The sequence below is a fragment of the Rhamphochromis sp. 'chilingali' genome (assembly GCF_963969265.1).
Source record: "Rhamphochromis sp. 'chilingali' genome assembly, chromosome: 2".
NCBI lineage: Eukaryota > Metazoa > Chordata > Actinopteri > Cichliformes > Cichlidae > Rhamphochromis > Rhamphochromis sp. 'chilingali'.
In genome coordinates, this window is record NC_137930.1 from 39,587,520 (window position 1) to 39,607,403 (window position 19,884).

The following is a 19,884-nucleotide window of genomic DNA, read 5'->3' on the forward strand; positions in this document are numbered from 1 at the left end:
GCACTGAAGCACCGCAGCAATTTCCTAATGTTGTAAACCTGCTCAACATTTGGCAATAAACCCCTTTCTGATTCTGATTCTGATTCTGATTCTGATTCTAACAAGTATGATTAGAAACCTAAAAATGTGAATACAAACACACTGCAGTGATTTGCAGCTATTCAAAGCTCATGAGTCAAGATATGAAATGTTGAAATCTTTTGTAAATGTGTTTTACTTCAGTGCAATGCCTGCTCCTCACATAGTCTCCAACAATATCAGGTTTTCTCACAATAATCCGATGACAGTCTGAGGTAATGATTCTCTCTAGCTTATCACAAACACTGTTTTCACTCTGTTATTTAAAAGTATGGGTGAATGGTCTAATGAGTCAATCAATTCATTGTTTCACAGAAAGCCAGTGCACCTGAGTTTGGACTGTTTGTAGTAAAAGTGCCTTTCTTTAGCAGTGGCTCTCAATTTGAAAAGCTCCTCTTCACAACATGGTTCATTACTGAATTTAAATACTGATTTTTTTGGGGGACATGTGTTGATAATAAAACCTTTTTTAACCTTTATTAGTTTGGGACTAATAAAGGTTTATCGTATCGTTTTCTTATCTTAAAGAACTAAGTATCTTTGATATATTAACAGAGCTGGAAAGTTAATGAAACACATTTCATTTTGCACCACATAGTGAAATAAAACTGAAAGCCACAAGATGAAGATGAAAGAAATGAAACCAAAGAGTAACATAGGTATGTTAGATTAGTCAGAGCAGGTATGACTGGTTCTGTCAGTGTGGGCGTGTACCTGTACGATGTTCTAGTAGGTGTATAAATATCTGCAGACACAAAGGCATTAGCACAATAACCACCGCTCACCTTCACCACACCGTAAGGAATCATGGGGGTTTCAAAGTTAAAGAAAATGCTAGATGATTTGTGTCTCTGTGAAGAGGTTAAAGTAGAAAAAACAGGTCTCATCATTGATGGTGCAGCTCTGTACTATTGTTTGTATTATAACTCTGATCCAAAGCTGGACCAGCGCTGTGGAGGAGATTATCCTGGATTCAAAGATGAGGTCTGTAACTTTTTTAAGACTCTGCAGGACTGTGAAGTCACTCCGTACGTCATCTTGGATGGAGGCTCAGATCCTGACAAGCACAAAACACTTGTGTCTCGCCTTGGAAATAAACTAAAAAAAGCAAAGACAATAGCAGAGAGTGAGCCTGACGCTGTGCCAAAAGGATGTAACATCTTACCACCTCTGGTTAAAGATGTCTTCATAGAAATCTTGAAGGAGAAAGACATCATGTTTGAACAGTGTTTAGGAGAGGCAGACCCTGAAGTTGTTTCTGCTGCAAATCAGAAACAATGTGCTGTGCTGTCCCATGACGCAGATTTCTGCATCTATGATGTGAACAAAGGTTTCCTTCATCTCGACAACTTTGAATGGAAAAGAAAGAAGGATGGAAATATTCCTGCTAAGCTCTACACACGTTCAAAGTTTTGTGAGCATTTTAAATTGGACCCTGCTCTCATGCCAGTCTTTGCTTCAATAGCAGGAAATGATTATTCAATATTAAAAGACAATGTTACCTTTGCAAATGAATCATCTTCATCTGGTGAGTACAGCATTAAAAGACTGGATGGTATGCTCAGGTTTTTAAGTAAAGTGAATCTGGATGGTTTGAACGACTCACAGAAGAGAGAACGTGCTCTGAGTCAAGCTTTAAGTCATGTTGGTGAAAAAGAGAACCAAACTTTCAAACTCTCCATTCAAAAATATGTTCAACCAGAAGAAACAAGTTCTGAGTTGCCATCATGGGTGCGTAAAAAAGTTGAGCGTGGAGAACTCACCACTTTCGTCATAAGTGTTGTGGATCAGAAGACAATGATGCTGACTCCAGTTGTGGAGGACTTTTCACAGCACAGTAGTTACACAGCTGCTTACCGTATCAGACAGTACTTCTATGGACTGTTAATTGGAGATAAGATGTGCACTGAATATGACAGGGATAGAGAAGAGATCAAAGACAAGCGTGTCACATCAATACTCTTCAGAAGTAATGAACAGAAACAACTGCAACTAGAGCATCTGCATAAGGTACTGAGGTTAATCAATAAATATGTGTTTAATTACTCTGACAGGTCATAGATGTGTTTCCGTGGTACATGTGAGCATCTTGTCTGTGTGGTACCTCTCTGTGCAGGATCCTGAAGATTTGCGTCGCAGAGTGTTTGAAGAAGCTCTGCAGGTTCAGACTTCAGCCTTAGAAAACATCCCCGACCAGCTGAAGCTGCCAGTCTGTGTGACTGTTTTCTGGTTCAAGTGGCTACAACACCACCCAAAACCTAAAACTGTCCACTGCCTCCACGCCCTCCTGCTGGGGTTTGTGTATCACCATTACAGTCCAGGTAAGTCTCACTGGGTAACATGGTATATATTTCCCACATAATGGATAGAAAATATACTGTACTACAGGGAGGGCCATCCAGTATCCGTAGTTTCAGGTGCTGCACATCTCGTATCTTCACACCATAGACAGTTGCCTTCAGATGACCCAAAAGATAAAAGTCTAAGGGGGTCAGATCGGGAGACCTTGGGGGCCATTCAACTGGCCCACGACGACCAATCCACTTTCCAGGAAACTGTTCATTTAGGAATGCTTGGACCTGGCACCCATAATGTGGTGGTGGAAAAACTCAGGGAGCGTGCCAGCTTCAGTGCATAAAGAGGGAAACACATCATCATGTAGCAATTTCAAATATCCAGTGGCCTTGATGTTTCCATTGATGAAGAATGGACCCACTATCGTTGTACCCCATATACCACACCAAACCATCACTTTTGTTGTTCCAACAGTCTTGGAGGGATCCATCCAATGTGGGTTAGTGTCAGATCAATAGCGGTGGTTTTGTTTGTTAACTTCACCATTCACATAAAAGTTTGCCTCATCACTGAACAAAATCTTCTGCATGAACTGAGGGTCCTGTTCCCATTTTTGTTTTGCCCATTCTGCAAATTCTGTGCGCCGATCTGGGTCATCCTCGTTGAGATGCTGCAGTAGCTGGAGTTTGTAAGGGTGCCATTTGTGAGTAGCTAATATCCGCTGAAGGGATGTTCGACTAATGCCACTCTCCAGTGACATGCGGCGAGTGCTACGCTGTGGGCTCTTGCTGAATGAAGCTAGGACAGCCACTGATGTTTCTTCATTAGTGACAGTTTTCTTGTGTCCACATTTTGGCAAATCCAACACTGAACCAGTTTCACGAAACAGTTTGCTAACTGTAGCATGGGAGATGGGTGGTCTCGTAGGGTGTCTTGCATTGAAATCTGCTGCAATGACCCGGTTACTGCGTTCACCAGATATCAACACAATTTCGATCCGCTCCTCACGTGTTAACCTCTTCGACATGTCAATGGCTGTGAACAAAGAGAAACTTGTAAATAACTCATGAAAGAATAATGTTACGTTGAAACCAAGCACACCATTGTTTTTCTTGTGACATTTATGGTGTCACATGACCCTCTTCCTATTGAAAAACCAAAAGTTGTATCCAAGATGGCCGACTTCTAAATGGCCACCATGGTCACCACCCATCTTGAAGAGTTTGCCCCCTCACATATACTAATGTGCCACAAACAGGACTTTAATATCACCAACCATTCCCATGTTATTACGGTGTATCCATATAAATGGCACACCCTGTACTAAAAGTAGTCACTCACCCATCCAAATCATTGAGTTTAGGTGTTCCAATGACTCTCGTGGTCTAGGGTGTCTGAACTCAAGCTCCTAGGAATACAGACTGCTCCTACAAACATGAGTAAAAGAATGCTTCGCTCTCAGGAGCTCAGTGAATTCCAGTATGGTACCACGCAACCTGTGTAACAAGTACAGTCGTGAAATTTCCTGCCTACCAAGGCTATGTCCACATGTACACAGGTACTTTTGTAAACAGAGATTTTCAGTTTTCGTTAAAAAAAAAATCCGGACCACACGTGCAGTTTTGAAAAAATATCTCTGTCCACATGTAAAGGCAAAAAACAAATCAAATGCTGTCAAGAACATGCAAAAAAATAAAATAAATAAAAAGGTGGCAAAATAATCCTAACCATGTTGGCCAGTTAAGCACAAACAAAGATGGCACATAAAAGCAGAAAGGAGTCCTATGTGTGGAGAGACAGTGAGGTGGAATTATTCCTCAATATCACGCTGGAATATAAAACAGCAAAAACACACGAAAACACGAACTGGGAGACTTGCCAGGGCCTTTGCAATGCTCCAAACCATGCTTTCAGTCTGTAAAACAAATTCAATGAGCTCGACTTAAGCATAGTCCAAAATAATATTCGTGAGCAGTGCTTCCCACAGTTGCGTATTCTTTCTTTAGGTAAGGAAGCCATGGGTATGCTGGATCCTCAATAAGGAAAACTGGAATTGCCTCTTTATGTTCCACAGTTCATGCCATTTTTCAAATGTGTGTTCAGCATAGAATTTGCAAAAATATGGGTTTTGTGTACACTGCCTTGCCAACGCAACATCAATAAATTAATACCTTTAGTCACAGGTGGCTTGTATGTTCAGAGAAAACCTCCCCTTCCTGTTAACATGGTCCACAGAATTCATGGATGGTTGCTTTATTTCCACATGGGTCCCATCCACAGGACCAATACACTGAGGAATTCCATAGGCTCAGTAAAACCCTGCTACAAGTTCCTCTACTTTGTACTTGCTGATAACTGTATAAACACAGGGCCCAAGTGAACAGTAATTGCAGTACAAACTTGTCTTACAATTTTCAACACCACTTGCCTTAATAGTCCGAAAGCGTTTGCAGTCTTGCATAACCTCACTTCATCAGCTAAATAATGCAATGTGCATGCAACTTTTTTTTTTTTACAACACTGACAGGCAACTTCATTTTGGTTGTTTGGGCTTCAATGTGCAGACGAAGTAGCTCACAAAGAGCCAAAAGTGAAGTCCTCAACATGCAAAAATTCTCTCGCCATTTTTCTGGAAGTACCTCCGTGCTTTCAAAGTTGTCTATCAAGAGGTGGTTCGACCCAGTCTTCGTCCGAAACAGACGACTTTGGCATTGGGATTTGGGCTGTGAGAGCATATGTGTTTGTAACCCTGGTAAGATTTACAGCAATCAGAAGTACAGGGTTCTTTGAATGCATCGTAGTCCTTGTCTGATAGTTTAATTTCCGGGCTTGCCCTGAAGGCACCATCTGCAGCTCCGTGCGCGTGAAGGTGTGGTGTAGAGGAAAAAGGACGGCAAGGAAAAACTCCATGCTGCCGCGGAGCACGGTTTTTTCCAGTTGAAAGAGAGGAAAGAGGTTTAATTAACATTTGTGAGAGAGCTGTCGTTAGCGGTGAACCACAGACGGGTACCTACCTGAAAGGAGCCGGAGTATTTCTTTGAACTTTTTGAACTATTCTGGTGAGTTAGCCTAGCTCACTTAGCACCGCTATTGCAGTTCAATGCACTGGAAAAAATAACTAACCAGTCAGAATAGTAGTAAATGTGTTTAATGATGTTTAAGATGTGTTTTCATAGTATTGCAATGTTGTGACAGTTTTGGTTATTATGAGTGTCTAGTGTTTTACTTTCTTGGGCCTGCTAGTTCAGCCGCGGCCAGCTAAGTGGTTATGCGCAGTTCACGTGCAATAGCTGTGCTGTTACTGTAACTGCGGGTGATGCACAGTAATACCGGTGTGTTTACTTTTAATGTGTCACAAGATGCAAATTTATTTTAATATTTCAAAAGAACCAAGGACATTAGGAACAAGGACATTTAAGGAATGTGGACATCTAACATTCTGCATATTTGTGTGAAGACTGGTTTTTTTTTGAGGTACAGTTCCATGGGTGCCAAGTGAGGAGCTGGTATCGTGGGTCTAAGACACTGTTGCTGCTGTGGAGGCCTTCTCTGTGTCAGGACGCTACACGTTGATGCCTGCCGTACCAGGAGGGCGGTAGGAAAAAAAACAAAAGGAAGCCCACCTGAGAGATACCTTATCATTTTCTTTTGCTACTTTTTCTCCGCCTGAGATTCAGGTCGTTTTCAGTTCTTAACCCAGGACAGTGGGTAACTGAATAAACTGACACCATAAGGAACTGGACACTCACGTGCTATTTTCTTTTCTTTTTCCTTTTCTTTGGGGTGTTGAAATATTGTGTTTCTTGTCTTACATCTATTTTGATTGTTTCAATTATTTTGTGATGCATTTGAGATGGTTACTGCATTTGGAGGTATCCCTACATTGAGGATGAGCAAAGGGAACTGATCCAAAAGGAAATATATAAAGCAAACTTTGTTTCATAAACCTGTGGTCGTGCGTGTTATGTGGGTTGGAAGTCTCATTGCTCTTACAGAGTTGCTACCGCCAATCTCCTTCCCAAACCTAGATTCGGATATTGTAGACATTGCACTTGGGCGAGCAGTATAGATCATCTCTTTATAGATAGAGGGACACACGTCCAGGTTACATAAAAAGTGGCGAGCCAGCCAGGAGATTGGTTAATAGTAGCTTTCTGATCTTCCACCCCACACTACGCACGTTTGAGATTTTTGAGATTTGTTCCACTGAGTCAGGTATGGATATTTGCAATCGTTTTGAGGTTAATGGTCAAAACTCCCTGTATGTAACAGGTATAGGACCAGAATACACAGATGAGGAAATAACTGCTGTGTTCAAAGTTAATGGAGATATTTCTAAATTAGTGAGGATCCCTGACGAATCAGGACAACCAGAGGGTAGAGCCCTGGTCCAGTATGCATCTGACAGGTCTATCTCTAGAATCGACCCCATTACTTTGGGTACCGTACCAAGTCCAAAGGACCCAGCTGTGATGTGGTTTGCGAGGACCATTAGAGATGTTTGTCAGGAAGTGGTGGGGAGGGAGATAGCTTGCAGATACCTGGACGAACTAAAGTCTGTCGCAGGCAGTGGCAGGAAAGGTTTCTTGAATGTGCTTCAGGAGGAACTGCATGGGAACCAGGGCACATCACATGACGTACACAGTAATGCTACACAGCCCTATGCAGCTCAAAATGCTAACACACCTAATAATGATCAAAATGAGCCTGCAGAGCCCACACATGTTTATAGTGCATCTGCTAGTTTACCAACGAGCCCAGTCCACATCAGTGAGGATGTTTTTAACCCCCCCCAGATCCAGAGAGTGATTGTGGAGCATGTCATCCGAAGTGAGTCCACCACTTCACCATCCCCACAAATAAGGTTGCGCACCTTCTCTGGGCGGATGCCAAGGCCAAACGGTGAGGTGGACTACGAAACATGGCACACCCAAGTTGATCTTCTCCTTAACGATCCTTCCTTGAATGATGCTCACAAGGTGAGAAGGATTCTTGAGAGCTTGCTGAGTCCAGCAGCTGATGTTGTGAAGCCTCTTGGCATCTCTTCACCACCAAGTGTCTACATCACTCAACTTGATTCTGCTTTTGGTGTTGTGGAGGATGGAGAGGAGTTGTTTGCGGCATTTCTCGGCTCTAACCAAGATAGTGGAGAGAAGCCATCAACATACTTGAACAGGCTCCATAGCCTCCTCACAAGAGCAATTTCTAGAGGGGGAGCCTCAGCTGGAAATTCCAATGATCATTTGCTCAGACAGTTTTGTAGGGGCTGTTGGGATCAGAGCATCATCATCGGCTTACAGTTAGAGTGCAAAAAGGGAAATCCACCAACATTTCCTGAATTCCTCCTCATGCTGAGGACTGAGGAAGACCGCCGTTCCACAAAGCTAGATAGGATGAAAAAGCATTTAGGTGCTTCGAAAGCTAACATGTATGCCCACCATGTTTTTGATATGCCCTCTTATGACTGTGAGCCTGTCCCACTGCCTAACTCAAAGCCGAATGAGACATCAAAGCTTGAAAAGAAAGTAAATGAGCTAACTAAACAGTTGGAAAAGCTAAACAAAAAGCCACCGAGCCTCACTCATGATAGTAATCCTCCCCTAGTGGTAAAAGCAAAGCGAGATGAAACCTCTGATATTGAGAACAAGATAGCTGAACTGACAAAGCAAGTTGAAAAACTAGCACAAAATCAGAGAGAGAGTACTGAAAAGACCGACTGCTTTGCAATCAGTAGTAGTAACATGAAGAGGGGCCTTAAGGTGCCTGGAATGCCGAGGCCGTGGTTTTGTTTTAAGTGTGGGGAAGACAACCACATTGCTGCTCACTGCTCCAATGAACCCAACCCCGCACTGGTTCGCAAGAAAAATGCAGAACTCCGGGAGAGGCAGGATAAGTTTTTAGCTCAGCAGGCTGCTTCCCCATTCACTTTAAACTAGTAGCAGCTCCTGTTGTGGGACGTCCAGGAGCTGCAGTTGATGATAACCCCTGTCCCAACAGATCAGTTGATGGTGCTGGAACACAGAAGAAAGTCATAACCCACACAATGACTGAAACCTACCGTTGCACAGAGCGATCTATACCTGCAGGGCTTGTAGGTCCTCGTTGTGCGGCTTCTGTCTTTCTTGAGGGTGTACAGTGTGAGTCCATAATGGACACCGGCTCACAAGTTACAACAGTGTCCGAGTGTTTCCATAAGAACCATCTGTCTCACTTACCTATACATCCAATTCATGCCCTTCTTGAAATCGAAGGAGCAGGTGGACAGCAGGTCCCCTATCTTGGTTACATAGAAGCGCGTGTCACTTTCCCGCTGTCTGTTCCTGGCAGGAAAGAGGAGCTAGTCGTGTTAGCACTTGTGGTGCCAGAGTGTCAGTTCAACAGCAGGACCCCCCTGTTGATTGGTACCAATGTGTTATTACGACTTTATGAACAAGTACTTGAACAGGATGGTCCAGAGGTTGTTTGCAGACTCTTCTCTAGAGATTTTGCAGTGATCTTCCAGCATATTGCCCAGATCCATGACCTCAACAACCATGCTCATCCTGTCAGGTTACATGGTGGAAACCCCATCACCATCCCTGCAAAACAAAAGTGCTGCATCACAGGTGATGTCAGGTTGAAAAGGAACAGTCAGACCACATTTGTGCTTGAACCCAATGAACATCACAGGTTGCCAGGTGGCGTGTTCCTTGAGGCTGCTCTGATGGACATTCCATTTAAGTCTAGCTGCAAGGTCCCGGTCGTCCTGCGCAATCTTAGTGACCATGATGTTACGCTGCAGCCAAAATGCATCATTGCTCAAATATGTGCAGCTCAGCAGGTCACATCACTTGGACCAGTGAAAGGTGACTCTCATCACAATAAGCCTGACAGTGACAACCTCGAGTTCAATCTTGATGATTCACCAATATCTGAACAATGGAAAGATCGTATCATCACCAAGCTTAGATCTATTCCAGAAGTCTTTGCTGTGGATGACCTGTCATATGGTCACACCACTGCAGTGAAACATCACATCAGGCTACATGACGAGACTCCTTTTAAGGAGAGGCCAAGGCCTATTCATCCCAGTGACAGGGAGGCAGTCAAGGAGCATCTTAAAGAACTGCTTGATGCAGGAATTATTAAAGAGTCACAGAGCCCTTTTGCATCCCCAGTGGTCTTGGTCCGGAAAAAGAATGGTTCTATCAGGTTATGCATCGACTACAGGAAGCTAAATGCTCGAACCATCAGAGATGCATACGCTCTTCCGAACATTGAGGAGACCTTTGCTGCCCTTAGCGGTGCTAAATGGTTCTCCGTCATGGACCTTAAATCTGGTTATTACCAGGTTGAGATGGCCGAAGAAGACAAGCCTAAAACCGCTTTCACGTGTCCCCTCGGCTTCTTTGAATTCAATCGCATGCCTCAGGGTGTCACGAACGCACCAAGCACTTTTCAGCGCCTTATGGAAAGGTGTGTTGGTGACTTGCATCTCAATGAGGTATTGGTGTTTCTGGACGACTTGATTGTCTTTTCAGACACATTGGAAGAACATGAAGCACGACTCATGAAGGTGCTGAACCGTCTTAAAGATTTCGGTCTAAAGCTTTCTCCGGAGAAATGTCACTTCTTTAAGACGTCAGTAAAGTATCTTGGTCATGTCGTGGATGCACGAGGAGTTCATACTGACCCTGACAAGATATCCGCCTTGAGAGACTGGCCTCGTCCTTCAAATAGGAAAGAGCTTAAATGTTTCTTAGGCTTCGCTGGGTATTATCGGCGGTTTGTCGAAGGATATTCCCAGATAGCCAAACCTCTTAATAGCCTGACAGCAGGCTACTATCCACCAAAGAAAAGGGGCAAAGTGTACAAGAGGGAACGCTTCACGACTCTTGTGAGCCCTAATGCACCGCTCGGTGAGGAGTGGACTTCGGAGTGTGAGAGTGCATTCAGAACCCTGATCAAGAAACTGACGTCTGCGCCCATCCTTGCTTTTGCGAATCCACAACTACCATATGTTGTACATACTGACGCTTGTCGCGATGGATTGGGGGCAGCGCTCTATCAAGAGCAGGAGGGGAAGCTCAGAGTTGTCGCGTATGCCAGTCGAGGTCTTTCCAAGAGCGAGAGAAACTACCCTACGCACAAACTCGAATTCTTGGCCTTAAAGTGGGCCGTTTGTGAAAAGTTCAGTGATTTCCTTTATGGGTCAAGTTTCACTGTGCTTACCGACAACAACCCCCTCACATACGTCTTGACATCTGCGAAGTTAGATGCTGCTGGTCATCGCTGGTTAGCCGCTCTTTCTACTTACCAGTTTACCATCAAGTACAGAGCAGGGCAGGCCAACCGCGATGCAGATGGGTTATCCCGGCGGCCTCAAGGTCCGCCTCTTGAGGATGAAGCTTTCACTAAAGAAAGAGAGAGAATAGAGGACATGAAAAAACGGTTCATGGAAGCAGGAGATGACATGGATCATGAGGTGTTCTCTGCATTATGTCAACGTCATCTTGTGATGGTTAAAGATGAACGTCACCCTCATTCAGAGCAGCCTGTCATTGCGGAGTCTCTTGTTGTCGACCCTTCTGTAGTGCCTGATGTTTTCGATGAGGGCACTTTACCATCCATGGCTAACTGGTGTAATGCTCAAAATAATGATCCGTCTCTCTCACGTGTCATCACCTTTGTGAGGAGAGCTGTAAAACCCAGTTTCAGAGAGACAAACCTTGAACATCCCGATGTCAAACTTCTTTTTAGGGAGTGGAAAAAACTTGAACTCAGGGATGGTGTCCTGTACAGGAAGTGGTCTGAGCGAGGCGAACTGGTGTATCAGTTGGTCTTACCCGAACAGTTCAGAGAGAGGGCACTGCAAGGAGTGCATGATGATGTTGGCCATCTCGGTTCTGAGCGTGCACTTCAGCTTGCTCGTGCCAGGTTCTACTGGCCGAGAATGGCCAGAGACATCGAGGAGAAGTGCAAAAAGTGCGAACGCTGTTTCAGGCGGAAGGCTGTGCCTCAGAGGGCCGCGCCTTTGGAAAACATTTCTGCTACTTATCCACTTGAACTTCTTTGTATGGATTATCTATCCCTTGAGCCGGATGATAGAGACACGAGAAACATTTTAGTCATCACCGACCACTTTACAAAATTTGCTGTGGCGGTGCCGACTAGGGATCAGAAAGCCAGAACTGTTGCGAAGGCTTTATGGGAGAACTTTATTGGTCACTACGGGTTCCCCAGTCGTCTGCTCAGCGACCAGGGCAGGGACTTTGAGTCTAAGACGATCAGAGAACTCTGCACACTGATTGGAGCAGACAAAGTTCGTACCACCCCGTACCATCCCCGGGGAAACCCAGTGGAACGATTTAACCGGACCCTCCTTGGTATGCTAGGGACCCTGGAAGAGAGAGACAAATATCATTGGAGAGATTTTGTCAAACCTCTGGTCCACGCATACAATTGCACGAGAAACAGTACAACAGGCTATTCGCCTTACGAACTAATGTTTGGTAGGCAGCCCAGACTGCCGATTGATCTTGTCCTGGGAATCCAACCTGATATGGCAAGTCACAAGACCCACTCAGAGTATGTCAAGGGCCTTCGTCAACGCCTACAGGAGAGCTACTCATTAGCTGCTAAAAATGCCAAGAAGATGGGAGAGAAGAACAAGGCTAGGTTTGACAGGGAGGTCAGGGCAGCTGAACTCTTAGAAGGGGATAGGGTCTTAGTGAGAAACGTGAATATCAGGGGGAAACACAAACTGGCAGATCGGTGGGAACAGAAAATCCATGTTGTTGTCAGACGGATTAGCGACAGTCCTGTTTATGTAGTCAAACCTGAGACAGGGGAGGGGCCACACCGTACGTTGCATAGAGACCTTCTTTTGCCGTGCGGGTTCCTACCTGTAACTGAGATCAGAGAGCAAAGTTCTTCCACTGACGCATCGAGGAAAATGAGACTGAGGGGCAAAACAACAAAAGGCGTGCAAGGGGACACTGATTGTCAGGAGGACGAGTCGTACAGTGATGAAGATGAACTGTATCCTAATACATGGATGCCAGAAATCATCACGAAGGGTCCTTTCCTGCAGAGGGAAGGAGGCTTCAATGAGCCTCAGCCAGTTTCCAGGGTATTAAACCCAGACACCCCTTCTTTTGTGCCCCAAAGTTCCGCACACTTACCTGAAAGACCTACTCACGAGCTTCAACCAGGAACTCCTTATGTTAGCTCTGAGAATAGTGGTTCAGTTACACATCCTACTTCACACTGTAGGACTCCGGACCATATTGTCATTGATATTCCTGAACCTGATGTGACACAAATCTCACCTGATGAAGAGAACACAGATCTCATCACCACAGACCCTGTAGTTGCAGACACTGACAATGTAGTATCTGAGAGTCAAGAGTCCGAGAACGCAAGTGTCCGGCGTTCTACTAGGGAGAGACGTCCGCCTCGGAAACTCACCTACGATGAGCTGGGGGAGCCTTTAACCTTGGCCATTAGTTCATTCTTTCAGGCTTTAGGGGCTGCTATTTCACATGTGTCTGTACCGGTAGGGGCAGGTATGCATGCTGGGACTCATGCAGTCTAGAGGGGGAGAATGTAACCCTGGTAAGATTTACAGCAATCAGAAGTACAGGGTTCTTTGAATGCATCGTAGTCCTTGTCTGATAGTTTAATTTCCGGGCTTGCCCTGAAGGCACCATCTGCAGCTCCGTGCGCGTGAAGGTGTGGTGTAGAGGAAAAAGGACGGCAAGGAAAAACTCCATGCTGCCGCGGAGCACGGTTTTTTCCAGTTGAAAGAGAGGAAAGAGGTTTAATTAACATTTGTGAGAGAGCTGTCGTTAGCGGTGAACCACAGACGGGTACCTACCTGAAAGGAGCCGGAGTATTTCTTTGAACTTTTTGAACTATTCTGGTGAGTTAGCCTAGCTCACTTAGCACCGCTATTGCAGTTCAATGCACTGGAAAAAATAACTAACCAGTCAGAATAGTAGTAAATGTGTTTAATGATGTTTAAGATGTGTTTTCATAGTATTGCAATGTTGTGACAGTTTTGGTTATTATGAGTGTCTAGTGTTTTACTTTCTTGGGCCTGCTAGTTCAGCCGCGGCCAGCTAAGTGGTTATGCGCAGTTCACGTGCAATAGCTGTGCTGTTACTGTAACTGCGGGTGATGCACAGTAATACCGGTGTGTTTACTTTTAATGTGTCACAAGATGCAAATTTATTTTAATATTTCAAAAGAACCAAGGACATTAGGAACAAGGACATTTAAGGAATGTGGACATCTAACATTCTGCATATTTGTGTGCAGACTGGTTTTTTTTTGAGGTACAGTTCCATGGGTGCCAAGTGAGGAGCTGGTATCGTGGGTCTAAGACACTGTTGCTGCTGTGGAGGCCTTCTCTGTGTCAGGACGCTACACGTTGATGCCTGCCGTACCAGGAGGGCGGTAGGAAAAAAAACAAAAGGAAGCCCACCTGAGAGATACCTTATCATTTTCTTTTGCTACTTTTTCTCCGCCTGAGATTCAGGTCGTTTTCAGTTCTTAACCCAGGACAGTGGGTAACTGAATAAACTGACACCATAAGGAACTGGACACTCACGTGCTATTTTCTTTTCTTTTTCCTTTTCTTTGGGGTGTTGAAATATTGTGTTTCTTGTCTTACATCTATTTTGATTGTTTCAATTATTTTGTGATGCATTTGAGATGGTTACTGCATTTGGAGGTATCCCTACATTGAGGATGAGCAAAGGGAACTGATCCAAAAGGAAATATATAAAGCAAACTTTGTTTCATAAACCTGTGGTCGTGCGTGTTATGTGGGTTGGAAGTCTCATTGCTCTTACAGAGTTGCTACCGCCAATCTCCTTCCCAAACCTAGATTCGGATATTGTAGACATTGCACTTGGGCGAGCAGTATAGATCATCTCTTTATAGATAGAGGGACACACGTCCAGGTTACATGTTGAATGTAGAAGCCACAGAAGTAGAAGTTCACTCTGACGCCTCAGTCTTTCTAAATGGAGGGAAAGTAACTCCGTGTGTGTGTATATAAGCATGAAAAAACTGCAACAGTATTTTGTCTATATCTGCCATTGTAGAAATTTATCTCATGTAAACACAGCGTGAAGTCAAAAATGGCGCACACCTTTGACGTTGGTTGACTAAATCTCAGTTTTCCTCGTCCACACGTAAATGCAAAGAGTTTTAAAAAATCTCAGTTTTCAATGATCCAAAACACCGTTTACGTGTGGACGAAAGGCCCAAACGCATAGAAAAGGCTGCATTTTCAAAAATACCCGTGTACGTGTGGACGTAGCCTAAAATTCCATAGTCAGCTGTTAGTGGCAGTATAACAAAGTGGGAGCGATAGGGAATGACAGCAACTCACAAAGTAGTAGGCCATGTAAAATTACAGAGTAAGCAGAAGCATTGTGCTCAGAGGTCACCAACTTTGTGCAGACAGTCACTACAGACCTCCAGACTTCGCGTGGCATTCAGATTAGCTCAAGAACAGTGTGTAGAGAGCCCTGTGTAAAGTGTTTCTATGGCAACTAACTGTATCCAAGCTTTGCATCACCAACCACAATGCAGAGACTCTAGAGCAGTGGAGACATGTTATCTAAAGTGATGAACCACACTTCTCTGTCTGGATATCCGACTGATGAGTCTGTTCTTGATGGTGGTCAGGACAACAGTACTTGTCTGACTGCAATGTGCCAAGAGTAAAGTTTGGTGGAGAGGGGATTATGGTGTGGGATTGTTTTTCAGGAGCTGGTTTCATCCCCTTAGTTCCAGTGAAAGGAACTCTTAATGCTTCAGCATACCAATACATTTTGGCCAACTGTGTGGGAACAGTTTGGGGACAACCCCTTCCTGTTCCAACATCGCTGCACATAACTGCACAAAGTAGGTCCATAAAGACACGGATGAGTAGGTTTGATGTGGACAAACTTGACTGACCTGCACAGAGTCCTGACCTCAACCTGACAGAACAACTGTGGGATGATTTACAGTTGAGAGTGCGAGCAAGGCCTACTCGTCCAACATCAGTGACCTTACAATTGTTTTTTATGGAAGAATGGTTAAAAAAAAAAACAATATAATGGAGGCTTTCTGATGGCACTTATAAGATTGTGTTGTCCGTCCTACACTGGACGTCACTGCTTATTTATTCTATCTAAGTAATTGCGAATGTGCACCATGAGGGATATCTTTCCCCATGGAAGAAGAATAAAAGGTATTAGAAATGAAAAGAAGGAAATCAAGAAAAGCAAAATGAGGGAAGTTAACTGTTATACAATTTAAAATAAAATCTGGTTTAGCTATCAGCTGTCACTGAAAACAATGAAAAAGTGTCACATGTGAAAGATGTTCCTTCATTTCAGAAGCTCACAGAGAGGTTGAAGCAGCATCGACAGCCTCCTCTCCAAATGATGGGAAACAAGGTGAGCTCATATAGCGGAGACCTTAAGTTATAAACAGTTGTATCTATCAGTATCAACACTCTAAGTACAAGTTTCAAAACTTTAAACTTTCTCAGTTACAAAGATAAGTATATTATTTACAGTTATTCTGGTGTGTCTTGATGAGCTGCTTTGACCCCTGTTGACCTTCAACACCAAACAGGTCGAAAACAGTCTGAGGCTCTAAGCAGGTTAACTTGGGACCAGGCTAGAAGAAGATTGTGAGCATGACAGAGGATGACAGTGGCAAAAACATGTTTCTGGTGAAATGTTGTTAGTTGTCTTTAGTGTTACAAGTGTAATCGGAGTTTTCAATTTTTCAAGATACACAAAAAAAAAAACTTATTTAACTAAAAAATATTTGTAGATTATAAAGTGTTGGGAAATCAATGTGAAAACTGTGCAGACATGGACATCGTGGACTGTTAATAAATGTAGAATATGAATCACTACTGGCTACACTGAAAGGAAGAGGGCCCACAGAGATGACTCATGCCCTTGCATGTCACAGCAGGTTAAGACTGTAATCAGACATCCTGTAGTCAGAGTTTGTGTGACAGCAGCAGCACTGATGCTTCCACATCAGCCTGAACAAGAAGACAAACTGCTGCTGGTCTCTGGTTCTGTGTCACTGAAACTTTGTCTTATTTTGTCTGTAGAGGACGAGTTTGAGAGGAAGATGAAAGCTTTAAAGGATGCAGCTATCAGGAGGAAATGGCAGCCCCGTGTGGCTCATGCTTTCAGCCAATGGCTGTGCTGCATGAGGCAGAGCCTCCACCTGAACCAGCTGCTGTGTTCCCCTCTACCAGAACCTCAGTGTGCCCGGTAAACACCAGACCAATGATGCGCTCCACAGATGTTTAACACACTTCATCAACTTTAACTGAGATTTTGCTTTATCAGGCTTTACTGTGGACCTCTCCTTCATCGGCTGGCAGATGAAGACGAGATTGAAGAAGTACAGAAAACACTGAGAGGAGAAAAGAAGGAATTATATGAATATTTAAAGACGATTTCTTATCCAAAAACTACTGGGGAAGGGCCCTCAAGTGAGGAACAAGTACAGAAGACTGAGATAGAGGAGAACTCAGATGAAGATTCCAAAACCAATCCAGACAATCCACACATTGTGGAAAAAACTCTGCTTATTGGTGATGCTGTACTCAGAGATGTGCAGCTAGAGACTCCAGGAACTGTGATCAATTGCATTCCAGGAGCAAGAGCAGGTGACATTAAAGCTTATCTGAAACTGCTGTTTCAGAATGAACATAGATATGGGAAGATTGTAATTCACGTTGGCCGTAATGACAGCATTTTCAGTCAATCCGAGGTCACTAAAATTAGCATTGCATCAGTTTGTAACTTTGCCAAAAAAATGTCAGACACTGTAGTTTTCTCTGGTCCCCTCCCCTATGAGACCAATGATGTCATCTATAGCCGCATGCTGTCATTGAACCACTGGCTGTCTGCATGGTGTTCAGAAAACAGCGTGAAATTCTTAGATAACTGGCAAACCTTCTGGGAAAACCCTGGTCTTATTGTGGAAGATGGCATCCATCCCACTTTGGATGGTGCAGCTCTCCTTTCTAGACGTCTGGATGAATTTATACAGAATTTGGACAAGAAAGCCGAGTTAGGGTCTGTTGTCATAGAGACTGTGACTCCATAACACCAAAGAGTCAAAACAGCTAAATGTGGTTTACTAAATATATTATTTTTACAGTAGACGTTAAGAACACAGAGAAATGAAGTGATGCAGGTTTAAGAGATTAATGGCTTCCTTATATTTTTGGATAAACATGATGACGTTTTTAAAACTTAAAGTAATGCAGAAATAAAACACAATCCTGCCTCAACATTTAATACAGCAAGAAGAAAAGAACAAAATCAGGGAAATAAAGAGCTGTCAGTTTGGTTTGTTTTACTTCTTTCAGTCAGGTGATTGAGCTGCACTAACTCAAATATAGTTTATGAGCAGCAGGAAACTGAAGAAAACAGGAACATGGATGCCAGTCAGGTGTTTAATGAGCAGCTGAGAGAGGAAAGGAGGAGCCTTTCAAGAATTTATCAGACAAATCATTTGGTATAGACAAGTTTTTTTTGTAAAATCAAACACCTTTTGGAGAGTATTCTCATCCAGAAAAACTGTAGTCTCTGTCAGATCCGGTCCTCTTTAAATTTTAGCATGTTGATGGTAAAAATGTCTTTATCTTACCCGTTCAGCTGGTGCTGTGCCTTCTGGAGTATTTTTGTTGCTTCAAGGCCTTAACAGAGCTCATTTGCAGACTCTGTTTTTTCTGCATCTGAGGCTGAATCTCAGGTGGTGTCTGTAATCAGCCATCTTACATTCTGTTTGCTCATACTGACATACAGCCCCTAATCCTGTTAACTCTGTGATTTCATGCTGTTCTCCGGTGATTTTCTTTTCATCAGATCCCCCCCACCCCACCCCCCCTTTATGCTCAGTTTAACAAATACAAACTTGGACCAGCCTCAGTTTTGCTAGTTCAGGAAATAAAAGGTGATGAAAAATAAATACATTGTTTTGCTCTGTTTAATGTCCCTGTGTGTGTGTGTGTGTGTGTGTGTGTGTGTTTCACTGGTGTTTGATTGTAGGGGTGTTTGTTTCTGTTACGGCCCTAGCAGGGCCTTCTCCTGAAGTTGCCTGTGTGGGCGTGTCCTACGTATGTCCTGCCTGAGCTGCCACCTTTTTGCTTTTGAACAGCTGACTCCCATCAGCAATTAAAGGTATTTAAGGCAGGAGAACGGTGAGCTCTGGTTGTTGCAGCTAGAGAGCTATGTTTGGTGATTGTTTACGCCTGCTCTGTGGAGAGGAGTGTTTGGTGACCAAACTCTTTTTTTTTTTTCTTTTTATTTACTTTTCAGTTTTCTGACCAATGTCTGAGTTGTTTGTTTCTTTAACTGGTCATAGCGGCTTGTCCTTCTCTTTTAGTTGAGTTATTAATAGAAACTTAAATAAAACTCTTTAATTTAACCCTTTTGCCTCCCTATCTCCTTTTTCTGACTGGGACACATTTTGTCAATTTTCCTGATCACCTGGACCCTTTTAATAGAACGTGTCATTGATGATCAATAAAGTCGGGTGAGCACAGTTTGTGTTGCATATTGTGCTTCAGCTTGTGCTGCTGTTGTACAAGGTTAATGCTGTGTGTGTGTGTGTGTGTGTGTGTTGCATGTCATTTGTATCGCCATGCTGTAGCCCGTACCTCATCAAGTACAGGAGACATGTTGTTAGGAGTTTTATGCTTTATGAGTTTGTAAATACTAATTTACAGTCTAAGTAATAAATTGTTTTAAAAGAATGTTTTCTATTTTGTTTTGGGATTGGTCAGAAAAACGTAGTGGGATATAAAATGTTGGAATAAAAAACAAAATAAAATTTAAATTATCATTCGAATTTGTTATTTTTCAACTGCGTTATGGACAACAAATTTGAAAATATGATTTTGGAGGTTTTTTTGTTCACTAATATCATCAAGGATTAATATTTTTATGAGTCCACATTATACTATTGAGTTCAAGTTACTCAACATCCTTATGTGCCCCATCATTTTTATTGCAGTTTAACCAACATGTAAAAGATTTATGACACAGAAATCACATGTAACACCATGAACAATGTTACAGAGTTTACCGGGCACATTAGCAGGAAAAAAGAAAATATTATTTAAGATAAAGACATTTTATTTTCTCTTTTTGTTTGCATAAATATCAATACCTTTTGTCTTGGCACTGCTTCTCAGACTATAACCTCATGTAACACTGATGAAGTGCTAATGAATTCATAGAAACCAGGTATTAAGCTAGATATTGTGCGATTATCAGTTGCCTCGATCGTTAGACTTAAGAAGGGCTACTGGAGCTGATGTTCAATAATCAATAAATAAACACAACACAAAACGATTGTGCAGGTACCATGTCTGCACAAAAGCAAGGAAAAATAACAAGAAAGGAAAAGTAAAATAACTTAAGTTTCTCCTACTGGAGCAGTTCAATCAAGCTTCATCATATTTTCTAGTCTTTGGCTTGGAAT

At 43.1% G+C, this 19,884-nt stretch overlaps 1 protein-coding gene across 1 annotated transcript; it reads left to right on the forward strand.

The window, feature by feature from the left end:
• Positions 1–862: 862 nt before the first annotated feature.
• Positions 863–18,315, forward strand: LOC308392260 (single-strand DNA endonuclease ASTE1-like). Its single transcript, XM_080875229.1, has 5 exons — positions 863–2,088; positions 2,195–2,399; positions 15,753–15,812; positions 16,490–16,655; positions 16,734–18,315. Exons 1-5 carry the CDS (start codon positions 886–888, stop codon positions 17,497–17,499), a joined length of 2,400 nt encoding a protein of 799 aa, XP_080731355.1. The 5' UTR covers positions 863–885; the 3' UTR covers positions 17,500–18,315.
• The last annotated feature ends 1,569 nt before the right edge of the window (positions 18,316–19,884 follow it).